The 21,131-nt window shown below is 34.4% G+C and overlaps 1 protein-coding gene across 1 annotated transcript; it reads right to left on the reverse strand.

Annotated features, from left to right (window-relative positions):
- Positions 1 to 19,187: 19,187 nt before the first annotated feature.
- Positions 19,188 to 20,895, reverse strand: LOC100927854 (phosphoglycerate kinase 1-like). Its single transcript, XM_023500292.2, is given in 4 exon segments — positions 19,188 to 19,595; positions 19,597 to 20,118; positions 20,120 to 20,736; positions 20,865 to 20,895. Coding segments are annotated over 4 exon segments (1,389 nt in total). The 3' UTR covers positions 19,188 to 19,376.
- Between the last annotated feature and the right edge of the window lie 236 nt (positions 20,896 to 21,131).

Here is a 21,131-nt window from a genome sequence, read left to right on the forward strand (position 1 = left end):
AAAAAAAAAAAGGATCTGACAAATATGTTCTTTAAAGAGGAAATTTTAGGGTGAACAAAATTCTAACCAGAAGTCAGATTGCAAAGTATAGGTGGTGGGAAAAAAGTAGAAGCATCAGATTTAGACCATCCCCTCCTTTAGTTTAGCAAAGAAGAAAAGAAGAGAGATGAACTGGGAGCTTGATGGGTAAAAATCAAAGGGAAATGATTGATTTTTTTTAATTTTTAAAATTTGAGTAGATGAAGACATTGGGCAGACCAAAAAGAGCCTAAATGAAAACGCATAAAATGGAGCAAACAGAAGTCTAAGACATTAAATTTAAATGTAAAAGGATTAAATAATAGCATGAAAGGGAGTGACAATGGATAAGAAAACAAAATTCAGTGATTTGCTATATATAAAACTCCACATATATTAAATAAATGCTCATATAACAATGAAAAGGACAGAATGGAACTTATGCAATATATCATATGAATAAAAACAACATAAGTTTCAATCATGCTATCAGCTAAAATAAATAACTATATTAAAGAGATAAGCATAGAAACACTCATATTTAAACGAATCACAGGCAAGAAAACAATATCAATATTGAATTATATACCAAATGGCATAGCACCTAAGTTAATAAAGGAAAAAAGTGAATTGCAAACATACACAATATTTTAATATACTTTAATATACTGTTCTTAGAATTGGATAAATCTAACAGATCAACAAACTAAAGAAACAATACACAACTGCTCAAACTATGGAAGACACTAGTGCTAAAAGATCTATATACATTATGAACTAATGAATCTTTAAATATTCACATTTCTCAGAACCTTATGGAAACTTTAAAAACCTGACTATGTGCTGGAAAACAGAGGAATTGCAAATAAATGTTTAAAAAGCAGTAAAACTAGAAATATATATATTTTCAAACTATGATAAAATTAGTAATTCAAGTAACTAATTCAAGGAACACAAACTCAAGATACAGACCTGAATAAATAATAATGACATCTTTAATAATGAGTCTGCTCATTAAAAAACCACAGCAATATTTAATGAAATGTGAAATAAAATGATAACAATGAGATAACATTGAAATCGATTGAAGTTCTTAGTGGAAAATGTGTATCTTTGAAAACACTGACAAGATTGCAAAAAAGAAAAGATGAATGAATTGAATCTATAATTAAATAGAAAATCAACAAAAAAAGATAATTTTTAAAAAAGTTCATAACTACTAAAACCCAAAAGAAGGTCTTTGAAGAAGTAGAAGGAAATGAGATCAAGGCAGAAATTTAAACTTTAAATAGGTATAAGGATACTTTTTTTTTTCCTGTGAGCAAAATGAAAAAGAAGAGATTAAGTGATTCTAAGAGATTCAAAGGAATGTTAAAAAAAAGGAGTCAAAAGAACTATTGTTTTATATCCTCGGTCTTCTATGTAGGCCAAGAAGTTCAAGAGCTATATGGATTAGAGGAGAGATTAAAGAAAAATGTTATTGAACAATCATAGTGGGAAATAAGCCACCATCTATGATAGTGGAAGATTTGAAAGATGATGGAGAAGATTGAAAAATGAGAGATAACAAACTATAATTACTCTTTTCAAAAGAGCGAAGACAATAGTGTTTCTCTCCCTTGTTTATAATTTGTATTTTTAAAAAGAGAATATTATTTTTAACTAAGAGGATTTCAGGAGTTTCCCCATCCCACCCCCACTGAATTAAGTCCCCAGAAAGATCAATTCCCTTAGTCACCCTATCAAAGTAAGAAGCTAAAAGTCCCTTTTCTTGCTGGGGGGAAATTTACATATCAACTACTGTCAATTCTCCAAGCATCACTTCTCTCCATCCCTCCCCCAAATATAATTCAGCAACAGTTCAAAAATTGAGACTTCTTTCTCCCTCTCTTTCAATGCCTGTTCCTACTTAACCCAGATAAAACCCTTATAAATAACCACCAGATGCCAGTGGACTTGACCTCTTTCAATTATGTCTGAATGTCCCATCAATAAAGCTTGCTTATTTACTTTTTCTCTGTTCTTGTCTTGTGTTTTGTTTTGACTTGTGGTATCCTGACTTCCAGCTACAAAAATTTTCTTCTTAAAAGAATTAGCCATTTCCCATGCTTGGACTAATAGTCTCAGGAGATAAAGCTACCTTCTAAACTTCTGCTTAGCCACATAGAATCTAAAGATTGGATACCCTTTGCCCCAGTGGTAGGACCTATCACTTTTTTCCATTATACCAGGGCTATGACCAGCAAGATCATTATCAATATAAGTGGCAAATGAAAAAATATTACTTTCCAGATATTTATCAAACCTAAAATAAGACACAAATACTAGAGCAAAGAGTGATTTTTGTCTCTAGCAGAATTATAAAACAAACTATTAAAATGATTAGTGAACACCTACCAAGGTAAGCCATGGACACAAGGAAACCAATATGGCTTTATCAAAAACAGCTCATGCTAATATGATATTCTTTCTTTTTTGACAGTTAAGAATAACAGCTAAGAGTACAAGAGAATGCTGTAGATATAATTTACTCAAGTATTAACTAAGAACATGATAAAGAACTGCAGTACAGTTGGAGAAAAGATTGATGTAGGCTTTATAATTGACTGGATTGAGAATTGCTTGAATGACTGAACACAGAGTACTTGCTAAGAGTTTATTGTCAACTTCAGTGTCAGCTTCAACGTTCAGTAAGAACGAAAGATGGTGAATTAAAAGGAATGTAATGTCTTCAGAAAACCAAGTGTCCTTTTAACTAAGGAATTTTAAGGGTTTGAAATGATTATTTTTCTTTGGAGAAGGTAGATAATTTTGTCTAAGGGTGTAAACATTGACTTAAAATATTTTAAGGAGAAACATCTTCCATTATTTACTAGAAAAACTCATACTAAATTATATATTAAAGATTACTTTTTGTTTGGGATTACAAACATTGTATCTACAGATTCAGTATATAAAATGTGCTTAGAAACATTGTCACAAACTTGGAAATAAACATATAACTAAGCTACAAACAAGAAGTGCTATTATTACAAATACTAATTCTAAATTTAAAATGACATTTTTGTCAAATAATTCACTGGGCTTATGAAATATATCTTTAGAAAACTTATTTTTGTTTCACAAATTTTTTCTGCTATTGATACTATAACAAAACATTAGATTTTTAATTAACTGTAAGAAAAAGAAAAAAGATAGGGTTAAGAATGATATATTATTACATGTTAGGGGGGACCTAAATGAGGAAACTCCCTCTATTAATATAGGATGGCACTTTCACTGCAACTTTTATTCTTTGAGAATTATATATGGTACATAGAGAGTCAATGACTTAGTTAAAATCACATAGCTATTATGAATCATAGATGGGAATGGCACCTAGATTTTGCAGGTCTGAAATAGTTCTCTATCTACTATGCCAAGAAAAAAAAGATATAAAAACTAATTGCTTTGTATTGGGGTTTACTACATTAAAAAATTTTACACTGTATGAAAATCTACTTGATGCCATTAGTTTGGGGATCTTAATGTATTGAGTGCTTGTAGCTCTTGAATAATAGAGTAGTTCGCTCTGTTATTGCATTTTGAAATTATGATTTATGCATGTCCTTGTGCAGGATAACACTAAGCATCACTCCTTCATTAGTAGTTCTGGCTGAAAGTTATGTTTATATTCAAAAATTCTGCCCTGGGATGGATCATATTGTGTGAAAAATAATTACAGGGCAAAAATAGAGATCCACTGCTTAAAATGTATTAGAAATTATCTGCTTGATGTGCCTCCCAGTTTCTATAGTGTGATTCTGTCTAATTATCCCTGAGGATCTGCTAGGCTCTCTGACTATTAAGCAGATGATTTTTTTTTAAACATTAAGAGGCGTGATTTAAAAAACAGTTACTAGGCAGTTATATTGGGTCTGCTGATATTCAGGTAAAGTACTTTCTAATTTCATTTTTTTTTAACTACCAAAAGTCACATGTTCTAGTAATCCCCCTATTTAATTCAAAGTATTACCATGACTATTAAAACTGGAGCAGAAGCTCCAAAAGGGCAGGGCATATATAATTCTTTTATCTTTTTTTATCTTTTTTGTGTCCCCCAGCATAGTGTAATGCTGACCAGATAGGTGCTTAATAATTGTTCCCCAAAATGTAGTGAATTTTATACTTCACCTTCGTGAAAAGCTTGAGATAATAATTTAGTGAAACAATATCCCTAAGAGTTTATATGACTTTCAGGAGGAAAGCTAGGCAGTTAAGTACCTTAAAACTTTTTAATGGTTACCCTTTATCAGGCATGCTACACTAAAAATCTGAAATCCTACTGTCTAATTTCCTTTAATGAATGTTGATGTAGGAAAATTTGTTTAAACATTAAATAAGGTATGCACCTGATTTGCATATCTGATAGCTGCATATACACATGAAAGCTCCCTTTAGGGTGCCTTGCTTCTGAAAACATTTTCAAAGATCCATTCTAGTTAATGCCTTCCTAACGAGGTACTGGGTCAGAGGTGGCTGTGGATACAATTAATTAACTCTTTCGCATAGTTCAAGCAGGGATCTGATGGAGCTCTGCTCCTCATTGAGAACTTCTGCAGGGTTTAAATTGGAAAAGGAAATGGGAGTGCATGTACCTTAATTGGTTTCAGGGGATGAGGGAGTTACCCAGGCTCAAATTTTGCCACATGTCAGCTGCCTTTTAGTTTAGTTCAAAGAGCTTTAGTTTTAATTACTACAGTTCGAGCTGGGAGAAAAAGGGAAGGAACTGTGTGAGGAGGGGGAAAAAGAGAGAGGAGGAGAGAAAAGACAGAGAGAAAGGGAAAGGAGCAAACAGGTGCTTCCAGTTTTAGGCCAACTTCTCTGAAATAAGTTCTCAAAATTCTATAAATAAAAAGAGATTAGTGAATAGTGACAGTTATTTTTTAAGAGGACTAATGACATGATGGGGTGATGTCTTGTGCATAAATTGGAGTGAGACTAATGATTTTGTGCAACTCTGTCTCACTTAAATACTATTAAAGATATAATAAAAAAAGTTTATACATTCCCTCTGTTTCTCCAGCCCTCTTCTTCTCATCTTTTCTGAGAAATAATTAAGTACAATTTTCATAAAGGAATTTATCCTATTCCTTTCATAAGAAATTCAGGTTTTTATATTACTATCTAAACATATATGAAGGGGAAATAGATGAGTCCATAATTCCCTCATTGGGTACTTTGCCATCAAAATGCTCCTCAAAAAGTAGATGGCTCTTGAAAAACAGAGACTGGATATGATTAGTGCCTGTTAAATGGGTAAGAGTTATGAAAAAGTCTATTCTTATTATTTCCTTTATCATCTTCAGAGAATTCAGACTTAGAATTGTCTGCCTAGGGCTCTATAACTGGAGGACAAAAGAGTCATATGGTTCTCTGCAAGAATGTGCCTCTATCAATTACAGAAACTGGATTACCATTGAGTTTTAGGTCAGTAATTTTGAGATATCAGTGTGTTAAAAGATTTTCAGAAAATGGAGTAGGAAGAAGATAAAGTTGAGGAGAAGGAAAAAGATAAATCACAAAGGTATGGCCATGTCACAAAAATTGTTAGAGGAAATAATTTCAAGAAGAGCCTGATTAGTGGACTGCAAAAAAAAAGTAATGGTGACTAAAAAAAAGAAGAAAAAAACCTACCCACAATATTTGAATTGATAATTTAGAGGACTGTGGTGAATTTAAAAAGAAATAAATTCATTAAAGCGATAGGAACAAAATCTAGATTTTAAGAAATTAGTTTTAGGAGAAAATTAGGGGAGAAGTAGAGGATGTCAACAACTTTTCCAAGTTTGGCAGTAAAATCAAAGAGTAGTCCCAAATGTGTTTCCCTTCCAAAGGATTACAGACCATAGAACTGTGCTATCAAACAGACAGATTTTTTAGGATCCCAGGAAAATTGGGACTCACAGGAAAGGGGAAGTATAATATTTATAAGTCATGGAGAGTTTTATAGAATTATAAGCACTTTTTCCCCTCATTTGTTAATTATTATGTTTGAATTACATGCTGAAATTTTCCAAAGTTAACATTTGTTAATTACATCATTCACTCTTGTTCTTTGAAGTTTTTAATTGGTTACAAGTTGAAGTCTTCTCCTAGGTATCATATATCCCTCCAAGACTTCAGTAATATTTACTTTAAATACTTAAGAGATTGTTGTTCTCCATGTATTGCTGCCATATCATATCTTGAGAATATTGTTATTTATAAGATAGACCAATTCAGTCCATTTATTTCCTTCTATTCTATTCTAGGCCCAATTTGTTTTCCCACAGCCACTATCTGTTGATGTAAGCTTGTTACTGGACAAACATTATATTTTCCATCAAAATGCACACGCTAATCTCGCACATTAAGGAAAAGACAGAAATTTTTTAAAAATTCCTGCCTTGAAAGAGTTTATATTTTATCAGGGAAAGAATATACACCTAGTTAAGTAAAATATATGAATATATATGTATAAAATATATGAAATGTAAAATATATGAAAAATTAATGCAAAGTAATTTCTGAGCATGGAAGGTAGAAACTACCATGTGGATGATCATGAGATTTAATGAAAGAGGTGTTGCTTGAGTTAATCATTGAAAGAGGCAAAAGACTCTGGGAGGCAGAGATAAAGAACAAGTATAATTCAGAAAAGGGCAGCAGTCCTGAGAAAAAACCCAAAGATAGGAGATGAAATGTTATATATCAGGAAAAGAAAGTAGGCCAGTTTGAGTTAAGTGGTAGTTAGTTAAATGGCAGAAAGGAAAGTAATAAACAATAGGCCTAGAAAGGTAAACTAGAACCAGACTGTGAGAAACTCAAAATGCCTCAAATGAGAGTTTATATTTTCTCCTAGAAGCAACAAGGAAACAATGAAACTTTTTTACAGCAGAGAAGCTTCATGATACAATTTCACTTTGGCACCAATATGAAATATGAATTGAAGAGGAAATACCCTAGAGGCAGACAAACTAATTAGGTGGTAATTATAAGAGATGAGGTGAAATATGATAAAGTGTAGGGTGATTTAGCAGCTAAATGGCACAGTGAATGCAATATAATAAGGCCTGGAGTTAGAAAGACCTGAATTCAAGTCCAACCTTAGTCATTTTCTATTTTTGTGACCCTGGTAAATTATTAATCCCTGGCTGCCTCAGATACTTCAATTGTAAAATATGGAAGTTAACAGCATCTTACCTTCCAGAATTATTCTAAGAATCTAATGAGATAATATTTGTAAAGTGCTTAGCATACTGTCTGACAGAAAATAGGCACTTGATAAGCTTTTAACATCCCCGACCTCCAAAATCTGTGTAAGTAGAGAGAAGGATTAATTTCAAGAGATGTTGTGGAGGTGAAATCAATGAGACATAGCAGTTGGTTAAACATTAGACAAGGGAAGAATTATGGAGAATAAAGTTCTGAGGATGATTCACAATTTGTGAAACTGTCTGACTGAAAGTATCAACAATTATAATGATGTTAGAAAGAAGGATAAGAACAAAGATAAAGAATTTTAATTTAACATGTTGAGTTTTAACTATCTAAAAGATATATTGTTGGCAATTTTCTATAGATTGTAATGAAAGATTGAACATCATAAAGAGTGTTATATAGGATATATAGATTTGGGCAGATACATAAAAACGATAATTGAACATGGAAGCAAGTTACAAAATAGGATACAAAATAAACATGATGAGGAGCATTCTAGGTATTTATAGTTTAATCTTTTGTTATTTCATTCTATATTTTTCCTGGTTAGTGGAATAGATAATCAGCACATCTAGTTTCTATACACTTATGAAAGAAATCATAATTTGCCTTAGTAATTGTCATTTATTTTAACAAACTTGAATGTTTTAAGCATGTTGGTTTGCAAGTTCTTAAGTAATTTACTGGAATCTGATTTTCAAGCTGGGTCAAGAGACAAATGAAACTAATAAGGAAGATGATAGATAATAGGGGAAGATTAACACACAGGAAGTTTTTATGACAGTAAAGATTGGATACAGCTAATATGAATAATATAGAAGGGATGTGCTGATTAAAGGGGGATGCTACTACTTTAAAATCTTGAAAATGGAGAAATTTTGAATGATTTAAAAATCCAATATAGTAGCTATACTATTAATGATTAAAATGGGATAGATACGAAAATTAGTAGAGCTGGAAGAAATCAAAGATCTGTAAGGCTAGAGTAATATATGGATCATAACTGTAATTATTGACAGGAGTCTTATAGGGAGGGAGCAATTGTAAGCCAGGAAGGATAGATAGAAGAGTATCATTTAAGTGTGCTCATCACTGGAAAAAAACAATGTGGAAAAATCAACAAATCGTAGGCATAATTTGAGCTGTAGGACAATGTATGTTGGAGAAAGTTCCAGTAAATTACTTAAGAACTTGCAAACCAACATGCTTAAAACATTCAAGTTTGTTTTAAAAAAAGACAATTACTAAGGCAAATTATGACTTCTTTCCTAAGTGTATAGAAACTGGGTGTGTTGATTATCTATTCTACTAACCTGCAAAAATACAGAACTAAATAACAAAAGACTAAACTATAAATACCCAGAATGCTCCTCATCAGGTTTATAGGATTTTAGAATGTGGTTCCTATCATAATTTTGGTCAATACATTTTTGTATGGGAGCATATATGTTAAATTATAGAAGCAGAAAATTATCGTTTATGCATTTAACTTTAAACATTTTTAATAGTGCTTGATACATAAAGCAAATTCAACTTATATTTTGGAAAGACCTTAATTCTTTATATAAAGGTACATTTAGTTTATTGTCTCTGTGCTGGTGATTACCTCAGTTTGAATTGATGTAGTCATTATTAAATTGACTAACTTTCTATTCAGAAGTTGCATAGGTCTGGGAAATAATTGGATGTATACTTTGATTTATGGCATTAAGGTAAATAAAATTATGTTCAAAAGATTTATGGAGCATTATTTTTGCTTATTGTATGCTTAAAGTAAAAATAAAAAATATGTATGGACTACTTGCAATCAATGATAAAAATTCCTAATTCTGGAGAATTGATAATGAAATTTGGATTTTAATGAGTATATTCCCTGAATTGATAACTATGTAAATAAGACTTGATCCTCCTGTGCCAGGAATACACACACAAACATACACACACACAAAGCAAAAGACAGATACCTCTGTGTGTGTGTGTGTGTGTATGTGTGTGTGTGTATATATAATATATATATATGCTATATACATATATTACACCTGTCTATATATATATGCATACACTTCTAGATGCGCATATACATCCACACATGTGTATATATATATATATATATATATATATATATATATTTTATATATATACACACACACACATTTGTATGACAGCACAAGACAGACAGTTCATTGATACTATAAGAGAGAATTACTCCATTAAAGTAAAAGTACCTCAATCTATCTTATTGCTTCCATAAATAGTCACACTGGACCATGCAAGGCAATTTTTGATCTTTGACTTATTTGTGTATTTTCCATACATAGTATATTCTGTTGCCCCATAAATGTCATAGATAGAAGATTCATCAAGAAAAATGTCTATTATAATGTTTCATTATGACTTTTTATTTAAATCTAGGCAATCTAAGGCCAAAATACATTAATAATAATGCAACAGAATACCCCCATATTTTATATGGGGATTTCCATTGCACAGTGTGCAATTAGCTTAAATTAAATAAAATTAGCTTAAAATTCTAGTATAATCATTTTTATAGCACAGTTTTTTTCTTAAGATAAATCATTTTAAATAGCCATATAATAGCCACTTCTTTTTTTTTTGTTTGTTTGTTTTTTTTTTTCTGCTGTCCTCAGACTACCAAGTGAGTCTTCAGCCTCTGGTGGCCTCTTAGTAGCAGTCATTCCTTTATTTTGCTGAAATGGGAGCCAGTGAACTCTTCTGATGTGATGTATATTGTGCAATGGAAACTCACAAAATATCATAGAAAATGGAATGAATCAGAGGTGTGTTTTCAAAAATGAACTTGAATCAGAATAAAATCAAAATAAAAGAGAATTGGATAATACCTTAATTTAAGGAATTCTTCTGTAGAATACTACATACTATATTAAATAAAGATTCAGAATTGTTTGCCTTCCTAGTTAGGCAGAGGAATTTAAAAGAAATATGAAGGTGACAAATAACATACTTATAGTAGGATTTTAAAAAAGGAATATCAGTTTTTTTTAGTATATTGAATGTTTTTGAAACCTTTTGAATAAAACAATTATCAAAAGATTTTGGAGAGAGAATATATTGTTTTTATTTGGGGTGGGGGATAGGGTATATAAGCAAGTATTGCTCTTGAAGTATAAACAAAGAATAGAATGGACAAAGCAGCTGAATAGGTGTGACTTTGTTTGAACTACTTCTGATTTCTAATTCTGTATTGCCCTGAACAAAGGTCCTATGCCAAATTAATTACAGGAAAAAAAAGGAAAGCAAACATTTAATTAAGGAATTGTATCTGCTTTATTGGTTGTACTCTTGAGGCACATGTGGGAGTTATGTTCATTCAGGCATGTGTGTGTGTGTGTGTGTGTGTGTGTATGAGAAAGAGATTATTTATATGGATGGTCTTTTTATACAGGCATTTTGTTGAGAGACCAAAGAATTTAGTGCTGGGAGAAAATTCAATATTCTGTAGTCCAATGCCATTGCTTTTTGATAAGGAAAGTTGAAGGCTAAAACCTAGCGACTCTTCACTATAGTAGTCAGTGGCAGAGAGAATCATATCTACTGAATCCTAACTGGTCTGGTAGTCTTTGTACTATATAGCACACTGCTTTCTAATCTTTTTCACTTCCTATGCTAGGCTTAATTATATACTTATGTCAATATGATCTCAAGGTTTGCTGTAGTCATTGATTCCCTGAATTCCCTCATTGTCGCCTTAGCATTTCTATCACTAGCCAGAGTAAATCATCTTGAGATCCTGTCTATCCCAGATCAAATACAAAATAGTAATGAGATAGAAACCCTGATAGTTTACATGCCTAGTCCTCCTGGCATTTGAAGCTGTTATGCCTTAAAGTGAAGGTTTTAAATAAAGAAAAAAAAAGTAACTGGAAGCATCTTAGTAGAGTGGAAACAGCCAAGACCCTACATCAGGAAACCTGAATTCTAGTCTTTGCTATGTTTTCCACAAGCCATGTGATCTTGGGCAAGTCCCTTGAACTCTCTTCATGTTTCCTTGTAATGACCATGCTAGCACCCAGGACACCCCAGAATCAGCCAGAGTCAGGATAAGCAAAAGTCCGCAATCTTTATTCTTGATCTTAGAGGCAGGATTGAACCAGATGGAAGCAGAATCTCCTAGACCACCTTCCCCTTTGTCTATCGCCAAGATTGTGTCTCTGGCTAGCTTTACTCCACCCCCTAGTCCCTCCTACAATTCTCTATACACCAATCATTGAGCCAGTATGGACAGTGGAAAGGACCATTTTCCAAGCATATGTCCATAGAATATTATCCAATCAGAAGTTAGCCTCAAGGGCTTGGCAGTCCTGACCTCAGTGCATAGTTCCAGCCCTCTACATTTTCTTATTTGTAAAATAAGATAATTGGATTCAGTGATTCTTACTTTCCACTTCTAAACATTCTTTGGTTCTTTGACAATAAAGTTGAAGGAAACAAATTCAGCAAACATTATCTCATGAGAATTCTATAAATTCTTCACAAGTGTAAAAACCTCACACAAAAGATATTTAGAGAACAAGAGAATGAGGTTTTGAACATCAGATATGAGGCACTATTTCATGGGTTATTTTCCTAAACCTCGAAGCTTAGAAGATATCAGAGTTGGAGGGTCAGAGCATCTTTTTTCAGCATTTCTCTTTAACCTCAAAGCCCCTGGTGACCTTGGGCAAGTGTAAATTATGTTGGTTCACCCCATTCCTGTAAAGCCTACTTGCTCTCTCTCTCTCTCTTTGTTTTTTACTCTGGCATTTAAAAAAGTTCAATTTCATATTTTTTCACTGTTTATCAGTGTACTTTGGTTTTAACCTTGAGCCTCTAGTAGCTAGAAGCAACAGACATTTGCTATCAAGTAAAAAAGTTTCCTCATTCCTTATTGTTTGTTATAATACTAATTTGTACTACTAATACTACTCCACAAAGGATTGGTTTATGGTTATTTTAAAAGATCTAGTTTTGGGGTTAGAATTCTGGAATCCCTTTCCTACCTCTCTTTCAATGGGTTGTTTTAGTTTATTACCTATTGTCCATAGAGCTCTTGTAGAATAATGTGCACAGCCAAATACTTTCTATATCACATGAAATATTGCTGCTTGACAGCGTACAGTGAAGACAAACAGCCAATCTTGCAAAAAGCTGTGAAGAGGAAGATTTTGAATCTGGTAAAAAGCTTCCTTTTCAACCCTTTGTCCTCACTCTTTTCTATCTTTGGCAATGAGGTTAGGGAAAAGAAGGTTGTAATCTATTGTTTTTTATTGTTTCTTCTTTAGAAGAAACCCTTCCATAGTTCTTCCCAGAAGAATCCTCTAGAAGTCATTGCCCTAGATTTTAACATCTGAGGACATTGGATGAGTACTGACAAGGATGAGAATCTAAACTTTTAGAATAAGTGTCCTAGACCTGACTATCTAATGAATAACTTTGGAAAAATCATGTGATAAATCAGAATCAAAGAAAATCTTATAATTGAAAGAAAACTGGACTGTGAACTCCTTGATTAAATGTATATATGTGTGTATATGTATATATATATGTGTGTGTGTGTGTGTATAGTATTTTATTTTTCCAAATACATGCAAAGATAGCTTTTGACATTCACCTTGCAAAACCTTGTGCCCCAATTTTTTTTCTCTCCCTCTTTTCCTCCTCCCCAAGATAACAAGCAACCTGATATAAGTTAAATGTGCAATTTTTCTATACATATTTTCACCTAGCACATAAAAGGTACATAATGACTGACTGATTGAGTTGGATATTCAAATTCTTTGTACTTAAATACATACTTGTTTTAAAACAAGTGGAATAAGTTTAATCTATCTTCCAAATGATCCTGGCCTGATTTTAATTAATAAATATTGCTGAATTGAATAGAAAACACTTAAATAATTAGAGCCCATATTTATCAGTTTAAATCTCTTTCTTTTTAAACGGAATCTACTAAACTTCTGGGTATTGTTAGAAAACCTGACCTGAAGTCAAGAATTCCCAATTTAAATCTGGCCTCAGACATTTATTGGTTATGTGCTCCTGGGTATGTCACTTAAGTCTATTTGCCTCAGTTTCCTTGCCTGTAAAATGATCTGAAAAAGGAAATGACAAATGGCTTTGTTATCTTTGCCAAGAAAATGTCCAATGAACAATCAAATACAATGAAAAATGATTGAAAACAACTAATCTGTTCCTTGACTCATCATCACATGGCATGATTTTGCATTGTTTTAACTATCTTAGCTACCTGTGATGACCGCATATTTTAAAATCAGCCAGAGTCAGGAATTCAGGGTGGGGGAAAATTGTCAGTCTTTATTCTCAGTGAAGAAAGATCGGAGGTGGAAGAGAATGGGCAATAGTAATGTATGCAGCTGAGTTAAGAAGCTAGCTAGACCAGAAGCCACACGACCAGCAGCTCCCAGAATAGAACCCAGGCCCAATCTCTCCCAGCTTCTCTTCCTGTCTCTCTGCCTCCACCCACCAAAATCGTCATTTCCTATACAACACATCAGGACTTGCACGGAGAGTGGGCAGGGGCCATTCTTTATCCAAGCATGTATATTAATAGAGTATAGTCCAATTACTATTTAGCCTCACGTGCTTGGGACCTCAGTGCATCAACTCAAGCCTCAGCCCATTACAACCTTCCTCTAGGTAGACCAAATACTTAACACAAGATTTCAGATGTGAGTGAATCAAGTTAGATATAATACAATAGAAAAAACTATCATCATGCCCCCCATCCTGGAAACTTTTAATGTAGCCTGAAATTGCATTAGGTTTTCTGATTGCTGAATCATACTGTTGAATCATATTAAGCTTACAATACACTAAATGCCTAAGCCATTTGTATGTGGAGTGTTGTCTAGACATGACTATAATCCTCTATGTAGAGCAGGTAATTTTTAGAACATAAATGCAAGGTGATACATTTATTCAATTAAAATGACTGAAATCGATCATTTCTTAGGTTCCTTACAGCATTGAAAAGGATATAAGTAGTATGAATGACTCCTCTGGATTATTAAAATCAGGTAGTATGTTTTGATATTAGAATTGTTTGCATTTTAAAAGCCTAAATTTATCAACTCAACTTCATTTTTATTGAATATCCTTGATCATAGAGAAAAATCTATATGCTGAGCTTCAATTATAGTTTAAATAATTAATTATTATATGAAAGAGGATTATACTTATTTTGATTTATAACTTAGAAACAGAATTAGGACCCATAGAATGACAACTGAAGAGAGAAAGATTTTATCACCATATCATGAAGAACATTTTAACAGTTAAAACTTACTAAAGTAAAATAGGCTGCCTTGGGAGGCAGATTACCATGACTCTGCAAGGTCATTATGTAGAGAAGATGGATTGTCAAGGATATTATAAAGAGGTATAAACTAAATGACCTCTACTGTCTAATACAATTCTAAGATTCTGTCATTTTTTATAATTTATCATTAAATAAGAATGAAAATATAATTTATATGAATTGAAAGATAAAGTATGGCAAGAAATCAGCTGATCTAGAAACTTTATAAACTTATGGGGGGAAATTAAATACTTGACTTTCTTAGTCTGTTGTCTTAATAAGTAATTTAGATAACTTTTCACAAACTTGATATGCATTTTAAAATGGATTGAGATACTGGACAAGTTGCATTATTTTTTAAATGTTATTAATATAAACTGTTCAATTTACTTAGGGTCAGTATTAAGTTGCAGCTTCTATTTTCATTCCTCAGATCCCTTAAAATGTTCTGCCAAAGATGTCAGGAAAGGTTAATTGAATCCACACTTGATGATAATATTAAGGTATTTAATATTCAAGGATCAGAGAATCATTTACTTTTTGGAAATACTCTAGCCATAGTGACATTTTCAAATACTATTTTTTTCATTGAAGCTCAGTATTCTAAAGCTTAAAATATATTAGCAATTTGTTTATCTGAAGTTTTAGAAGAACTCTCATTATCATGCACTTTTCTATTCCTGCTTTGCTACCAAAACTTGATTTCAGATTGCCCCTAATGGTAGACAATGAAACTTTGACTTTTCAGAATCGGATACTTTATTATCCATTACCAGTCTAGTACTGTTTCCATTCTATTCAGAACTCCACTAATAATGAGTAATAATACTAATAAAGTGTGCAATTCTGCAAAGCTGAACTAGTTTCTATGACTATAGTTTTCCCTGTTCTTTGTATTCATTTTAGATTGAAGGCCACAATAAACAGAATTATGCCTTGTAATACTTTTTAAAGACCCATTTTAAAGATTTAAGCATTTATTAATACCTCCTTTCTGAGTTCTGGAAACAGAGTGAAGAAGTATGATCTTGGGCAAATTACTTAGCTTTTGTTTGCTCAGTTTCCTCATGTAGAAAATGGGAATGATAATATTCTTCTAAATGAGAAAATTATGATGAGATAATATTTGTAAAATTTTTTGAACTTTAAAACACCATATAAATATTATTTATTATTATTGTTAGGAAGCAGAACTAAGATAATTACAAACATACATTCAAAATGCTGAAGATCTGAGATATGGAGGGGAAATTATATGCTTTTAATTGTAGGAAATGTAAGTATGATATACTCAGGAATAAATAATTTATTTAAAATTACTTTCTCATTTTAGTCATCATTTTGATAGAATTTAGAAAGAAATAGTATGATGTTGGAATCTTTACAAAGTGTTAAGCCATTGGAGTTGATTTGATCTTAGAAAGAGATATTTTGGGCCAGAACTTGAAACAAGATACTAAGTGGAACTGATAGAAACAATGCTTGTATTCACACCTTTAGAGAGCTCATAAGTATCTAAGTACTCAATGGAGTTCACATGTTTGGGAGAATGCAGGGCTTAGTAGGGCTTAGTCTGAATTCACACCTCCCTTAGGGCCAGAGAGCACTCTGGGAGATAACCCAGAATCCTTCTCCCTCCAGAAGGCGGAGTTAACCTTTGGGAGATCACATATATAGGGAGCTCTTGGAGCTTGAGCTTAGTTCTTCTTGTGGGACTGACTGGAGTTAGTTACTTGAGGAGTTACTAGAAACTCTGGGAGCTCAAGAGAAATTTACTTGGAGTCGGAGAGAGCTCTTGGAACCCACAAGCCCTATCTACAAGCCAAGAGATCTTGCAGCTTTGTTCTTGGCTTCTGCCTCTGCTTTCTTCAGCTTCCAGCCAGCACCAAGGTAAAAGATGCAATGAATCTCTTGCCTCTTGCCGAGGCTCTAGGCATCCCAGTGCACCCCATGCGGCGCCAGGAGCTGGATGCCTTGTGTCGGGGTCAGGTTCATCAGGGCGTGTGTATGGAGGTGGCCCCTCTGCTCCCCACAGCCTATCCAAAGGACAGGGAGGATTGGCCGGCAGAGGGGCTGGCGGCCCTGGGAGTGGGTCTTCCGTACGCCACATGGCCCGCGCCCCACCGCGGGGCGGGGATTCGGCGCTGGGCTCTTCCCTGTTCACTCGCCGTTACTGAGGGAATCCTGGTTAGTTTCTTTTCCTCCGCTGACTAATATGCTTAGGAGATTATACAATCAATCCACAAAAAGGCATTTGGGGGGTAAAAGGGGATTGCAATTAGGGAAAAACAGAGTTGTATGCAGTAGAGACTACTGAGATATCCCCTGGAGAAGTGAAATCTATTCCTGTCCAGCCTATGAATCCCTTACCTCCAGACACTGTAGGCTTGACCATTTCACCTCCATTGAGTACTTAGATACTTATGAGTTCTCTAAAGGTGTGAACACAAGCATTGTTTCTATCAGTTCCACTTAGTACCTTGTTTCAAGTTCTGGCCCTAAATATCTCTTTCTAAGATCAAATCAACTCCAATGGCTTAACACTTTGTAAAGATTCCAACAGTATGATGCTTCAACAAGTCTATCTTGCTTTTATCATTTTTTAAAAAAATATGTGATATTCAGCAATATGCTATGATGACAGATGTTTTATTTCTTATGATTAAGATAACTATTGGTATATAATTTCTATTCCTGTAGTTTCATTAAGACAAACTTGAGAATTTCTTTTTTTGTTCACTTTGATGGGGGGAAAAAACACTCTTGGGGCAAATGTTTATCTGATGTTATTCCCCTATAATTCAGTGCTCCAAGGACTATTCTACAGATTTATAAAATTACTAGAATATAAGCTCATCTTTTCCAGGCCTATTAAAAGCATTTTCTAATTTTATTTTATTTTATTATTATTATTATTATTATTTCTGAGGGATTAAGTGACTTGCCCACGGTCACAATAAATAGGAAGTGTTAAGTGATTGAGGACAAATTTGAACTCGGGTCCTCCTGATTTCAGAGCTGGTGTTCTATCCACTACACCAATGAACTGCCCCTATTAAATGCATTTTCAATAAAAATTCAGTAGCAGACAGGACAGCTAATAGAATATATGCCTCATCCCTTTAGTACATAATTTGATCTTCTTTGTCCAGGTACACATTGTATAACTTGAATGCTTTTTGCTCCACATAACTTGAAGATTAAGAGTATTTGGGATGGTGACATCTATTTTATTCTTAGGCTTTTAAAAATCAAATGTTACATCTGGATAATTGTGAAACAGTTTAGTTTAATAGTCTAGTTCCAGTAGTGGACAGCTACATCAAACAGTGGCTAGAAAACCAGGTCTGGAGTTAGGAAGATCTGAGTTCAAATCTAGTCTCAGAAACTTATTGAATAACCCTGGATGAGGCACTTTAATCCTGCTTGTCTAGTTCCTCACCTGTAAAATGAGCTGGAGAAATAAATGGTAAAGCACTCCAACATTGTTACTGAGAAAATACCAAATGATATCATGAAAAAGTTGTGCATGACTAACCCAACACAATAACAACAACAATCATAATTAGGTCCATTACCTTTTATAGGATATTCTGACATCTATACATAGTATAGAGATTTGTCATCTTTTTGTTCACAAAAGATAGTGCATATGTTACATATAATCTAAGTGACAAGTCATCTCTTGCTAGGTATTCGGTGGATGCTAAATTTCTGTATATATACCTATATATGTGTGCTGTCTCCATAGTTTTCTTGAAACATTATGATTATTATCATTATGACTCTCATTAACAAATTATTTTTGCAAGTGAGATTACAAAAGGAATAGAGAGAAAGGGAGAGAGAGAGAGAGAAAGCACGTTTTATATATATATATATATATGTGTGTATATATATATATATATATATATGCACATTATGTGGTTTTCTCTTTATCTCTATCTATCCATATTCCTTTTATAACCCCAATCCATTTTGCTAAATCCCTTACCATAAAAAAACTGAGTAAGTAAGAAGAAAGCCTACAAACAAATCCAAAGTATAGATAGATAGATAGATAGATAGAGATAGAGATATACTTTCTTAAAACGAGTTTAAATTACCCAATCTAAAATTATTTCTATGTGGTGAGAATGTTTAAATTTTCATTTATCTTTGTGATACTTTTTAAGGAAATTTTGTTTTGATGTCTCATCATGACATGGAAATGACTTTAGAGTCTTTTTTTTTTGAGCTGGCACTTTTATGAAATGTTTATTTAACAGGTCAACCTTGCCTCCTGCCCCCAACCCCAAACTGGAGTTTCTTCTTGTTTCCATACTGTGTGTGGGTAATGACAAAAACAGCTGCTGACAAAGCTGAACAGAACAAACTGTTTCAAGAGTATGGCTAACAATGGCTTTAGTTATTGTGTTTTTTTCTTTCTAAAGGCAAAATATAAATATATATTATACATATATATATGTGTGTATATATATCTATATCTATAAATATATATCTATATAGATATAGATATAGATATACACACATGCTCTACAGATCACAGCAATGGTTTAGACACACTAAATAAGTTCAAGTGAGATCTGACAACAGGCACACCCAGGAAACACAAAGTTGACTTGAGCTGCTTCTGGGGCCCTCATTGCCCCATCTTCTGGCCACTGGTTGAGTCTTGAGGGAGAAACTTGCCTACTGCCAAGGAAAGGGACAGGAAGAACTGCAGTGTCATGTTGGAAGGGTGATGCACAGAAAGCAGCAGGCCGGAAAGTGGCACCCGTTAGACATTGCTCAGGGCAGCCACCCCAGGGAGGACTTTGCCCTCCAGCAGCTCTAGACTGGCACCACCCCCAGTGCTCACATGGCTGACTTTGTCCTCAGTGTTCCATTTGGCACAACAAGTGGCAGTATCCCCACCACCTATGATAGTGATACAGCCCCTCTTGGTGGCCTCCACCACATTGTTCATGAGCTCTTTGGTTCCTGGAACAAAGGCTTCCGGAACACTCAAATACTCCAACAGGTCCATTCCACACAATCTGTTTGGCCCAGGCCACAGCTTCCGCGTACTTCTTGCTGCTCTCGGGGCCACAGTCCAAACCTATCCAGCCAGCAGGGATGCCAGAGGCCACTGTGGCTTGGCCAGTCTTGGCATTCTCATCAAACTTGTCCGCTGTGACGAAGTCAACAGGCAAAGTGATCTTGACACCGTTCTTCTCAGCCTTGGCCATCAGGTCTTTGACAATCTTAGCCCCCTCTTCATCAAAAAGAGAAGTTCCAATCTCCATGATGTTGAGCACCTTGAAGAAGGTGAAACCCATCCCACCACCAATGATCATATCATTGACTTTGTCTAGCATATTGTTGATCAACTGGATTTTATCGGCAACTTTAGCTCCGCCCAAGATGGCCAGGAAGGGCCTCTCTGGGCTTTCCAAGGCCTTGGCAAAATAAGTCAGCTCCTTTTTCATGAGGAAACCACATGCCTTCTGGGGCAGGTTTACTCCCACCATGGAACTGTTGGGCACGGTGAGCAGTACCAAAAGCATCATTGACATAGACATCCCCCAACTTGGAGAGAGATGCTTGGAAGGCTTCTACTTTAGCTGGATCAGCTTTGATCTTGTTCCCAGAAGCATCTTTGCCTTTTCCTTCTTCTTCAACATGGAAGCGAAGATTCTCCAGCAAAATGATAGAACCATTAGGTGGGTTAGCACAGGCTTTCTCCACTTCTGGACCCACACAACCCTTCAGGAACAGAACATCTTTGCCCAGCAAGGATTTAAGCTCTGCAGCCACAGTTTCCAAAGAGAATTTGTCAGGCATGGGGACACCATCAGGTCGGCCTAAGTGGCTCATCAGAACAACAGATGTGGCTCCATTATCCAAAAAGTAAAGGATGGTAAGAAGAGCAGCCTTGATTCTCTGGTTGTTGGTTATCTCCTTGTTCTTCATGGGAACATTAAAATCTACCCTCATGATGACCCTTTTCCCATTCAGGTCCACTTTGTCCAAGGTCAGTTTGCTGAAAGAGAAATACTGGTGGCGAGGAGATGGCGGGGCAGCAGCTGCGGCTGTGGCTGGGCTGCGGTGGCGGGTGGCTGTGGCTGGAGCTCGGGCTGCCTGAGCTAGGGACTGCTCTGCTCACCGGGGTCAGCGCCTACTGCCAACTTTAGAGTCTTTAAGACAATTCTAGGAAATGTTTTGTCAGTTCCAACAAAGATAGGAAGTTATGAATATGGTTCTGGCAAAGGAGTGTTACTGTCACCTGAGGCTGGCCTAAGCATGAAAAGGCTCATCATTGAGGGTCCATCTAATAGGTGATGAAGTTTTCAGTCATGATAGCACTTAAGGGGTTGCCTTCAAATCTGACAGGAGTACCCACTTTCATTTAATCATAGATTTTCCCAATTATCTTTAATAGCATAACTGTCCATTTCTACTTATATTAAGAACTTTTTTTGTTTTTGCTTCACTAAACATTACATTTATCTTTATGTTAAAATTTATTTATTTGAGTTGATTGACATTGTTT

Source organism: Sarcophilus harrisii, chromosome 3 (genome assembly GCF_902635505.1).
Source record: "Sarcophilus harrisii chromosome 3, mSarHar1.11, whole genome shotgun sequence".
Taxonomy (NCBI): Eukaryota; Metazoa; Chordata; class Mammalia; order Dasyuromorphia; family Dasyuridae; genus Sarcophilus; species Sarcophilus harrisii.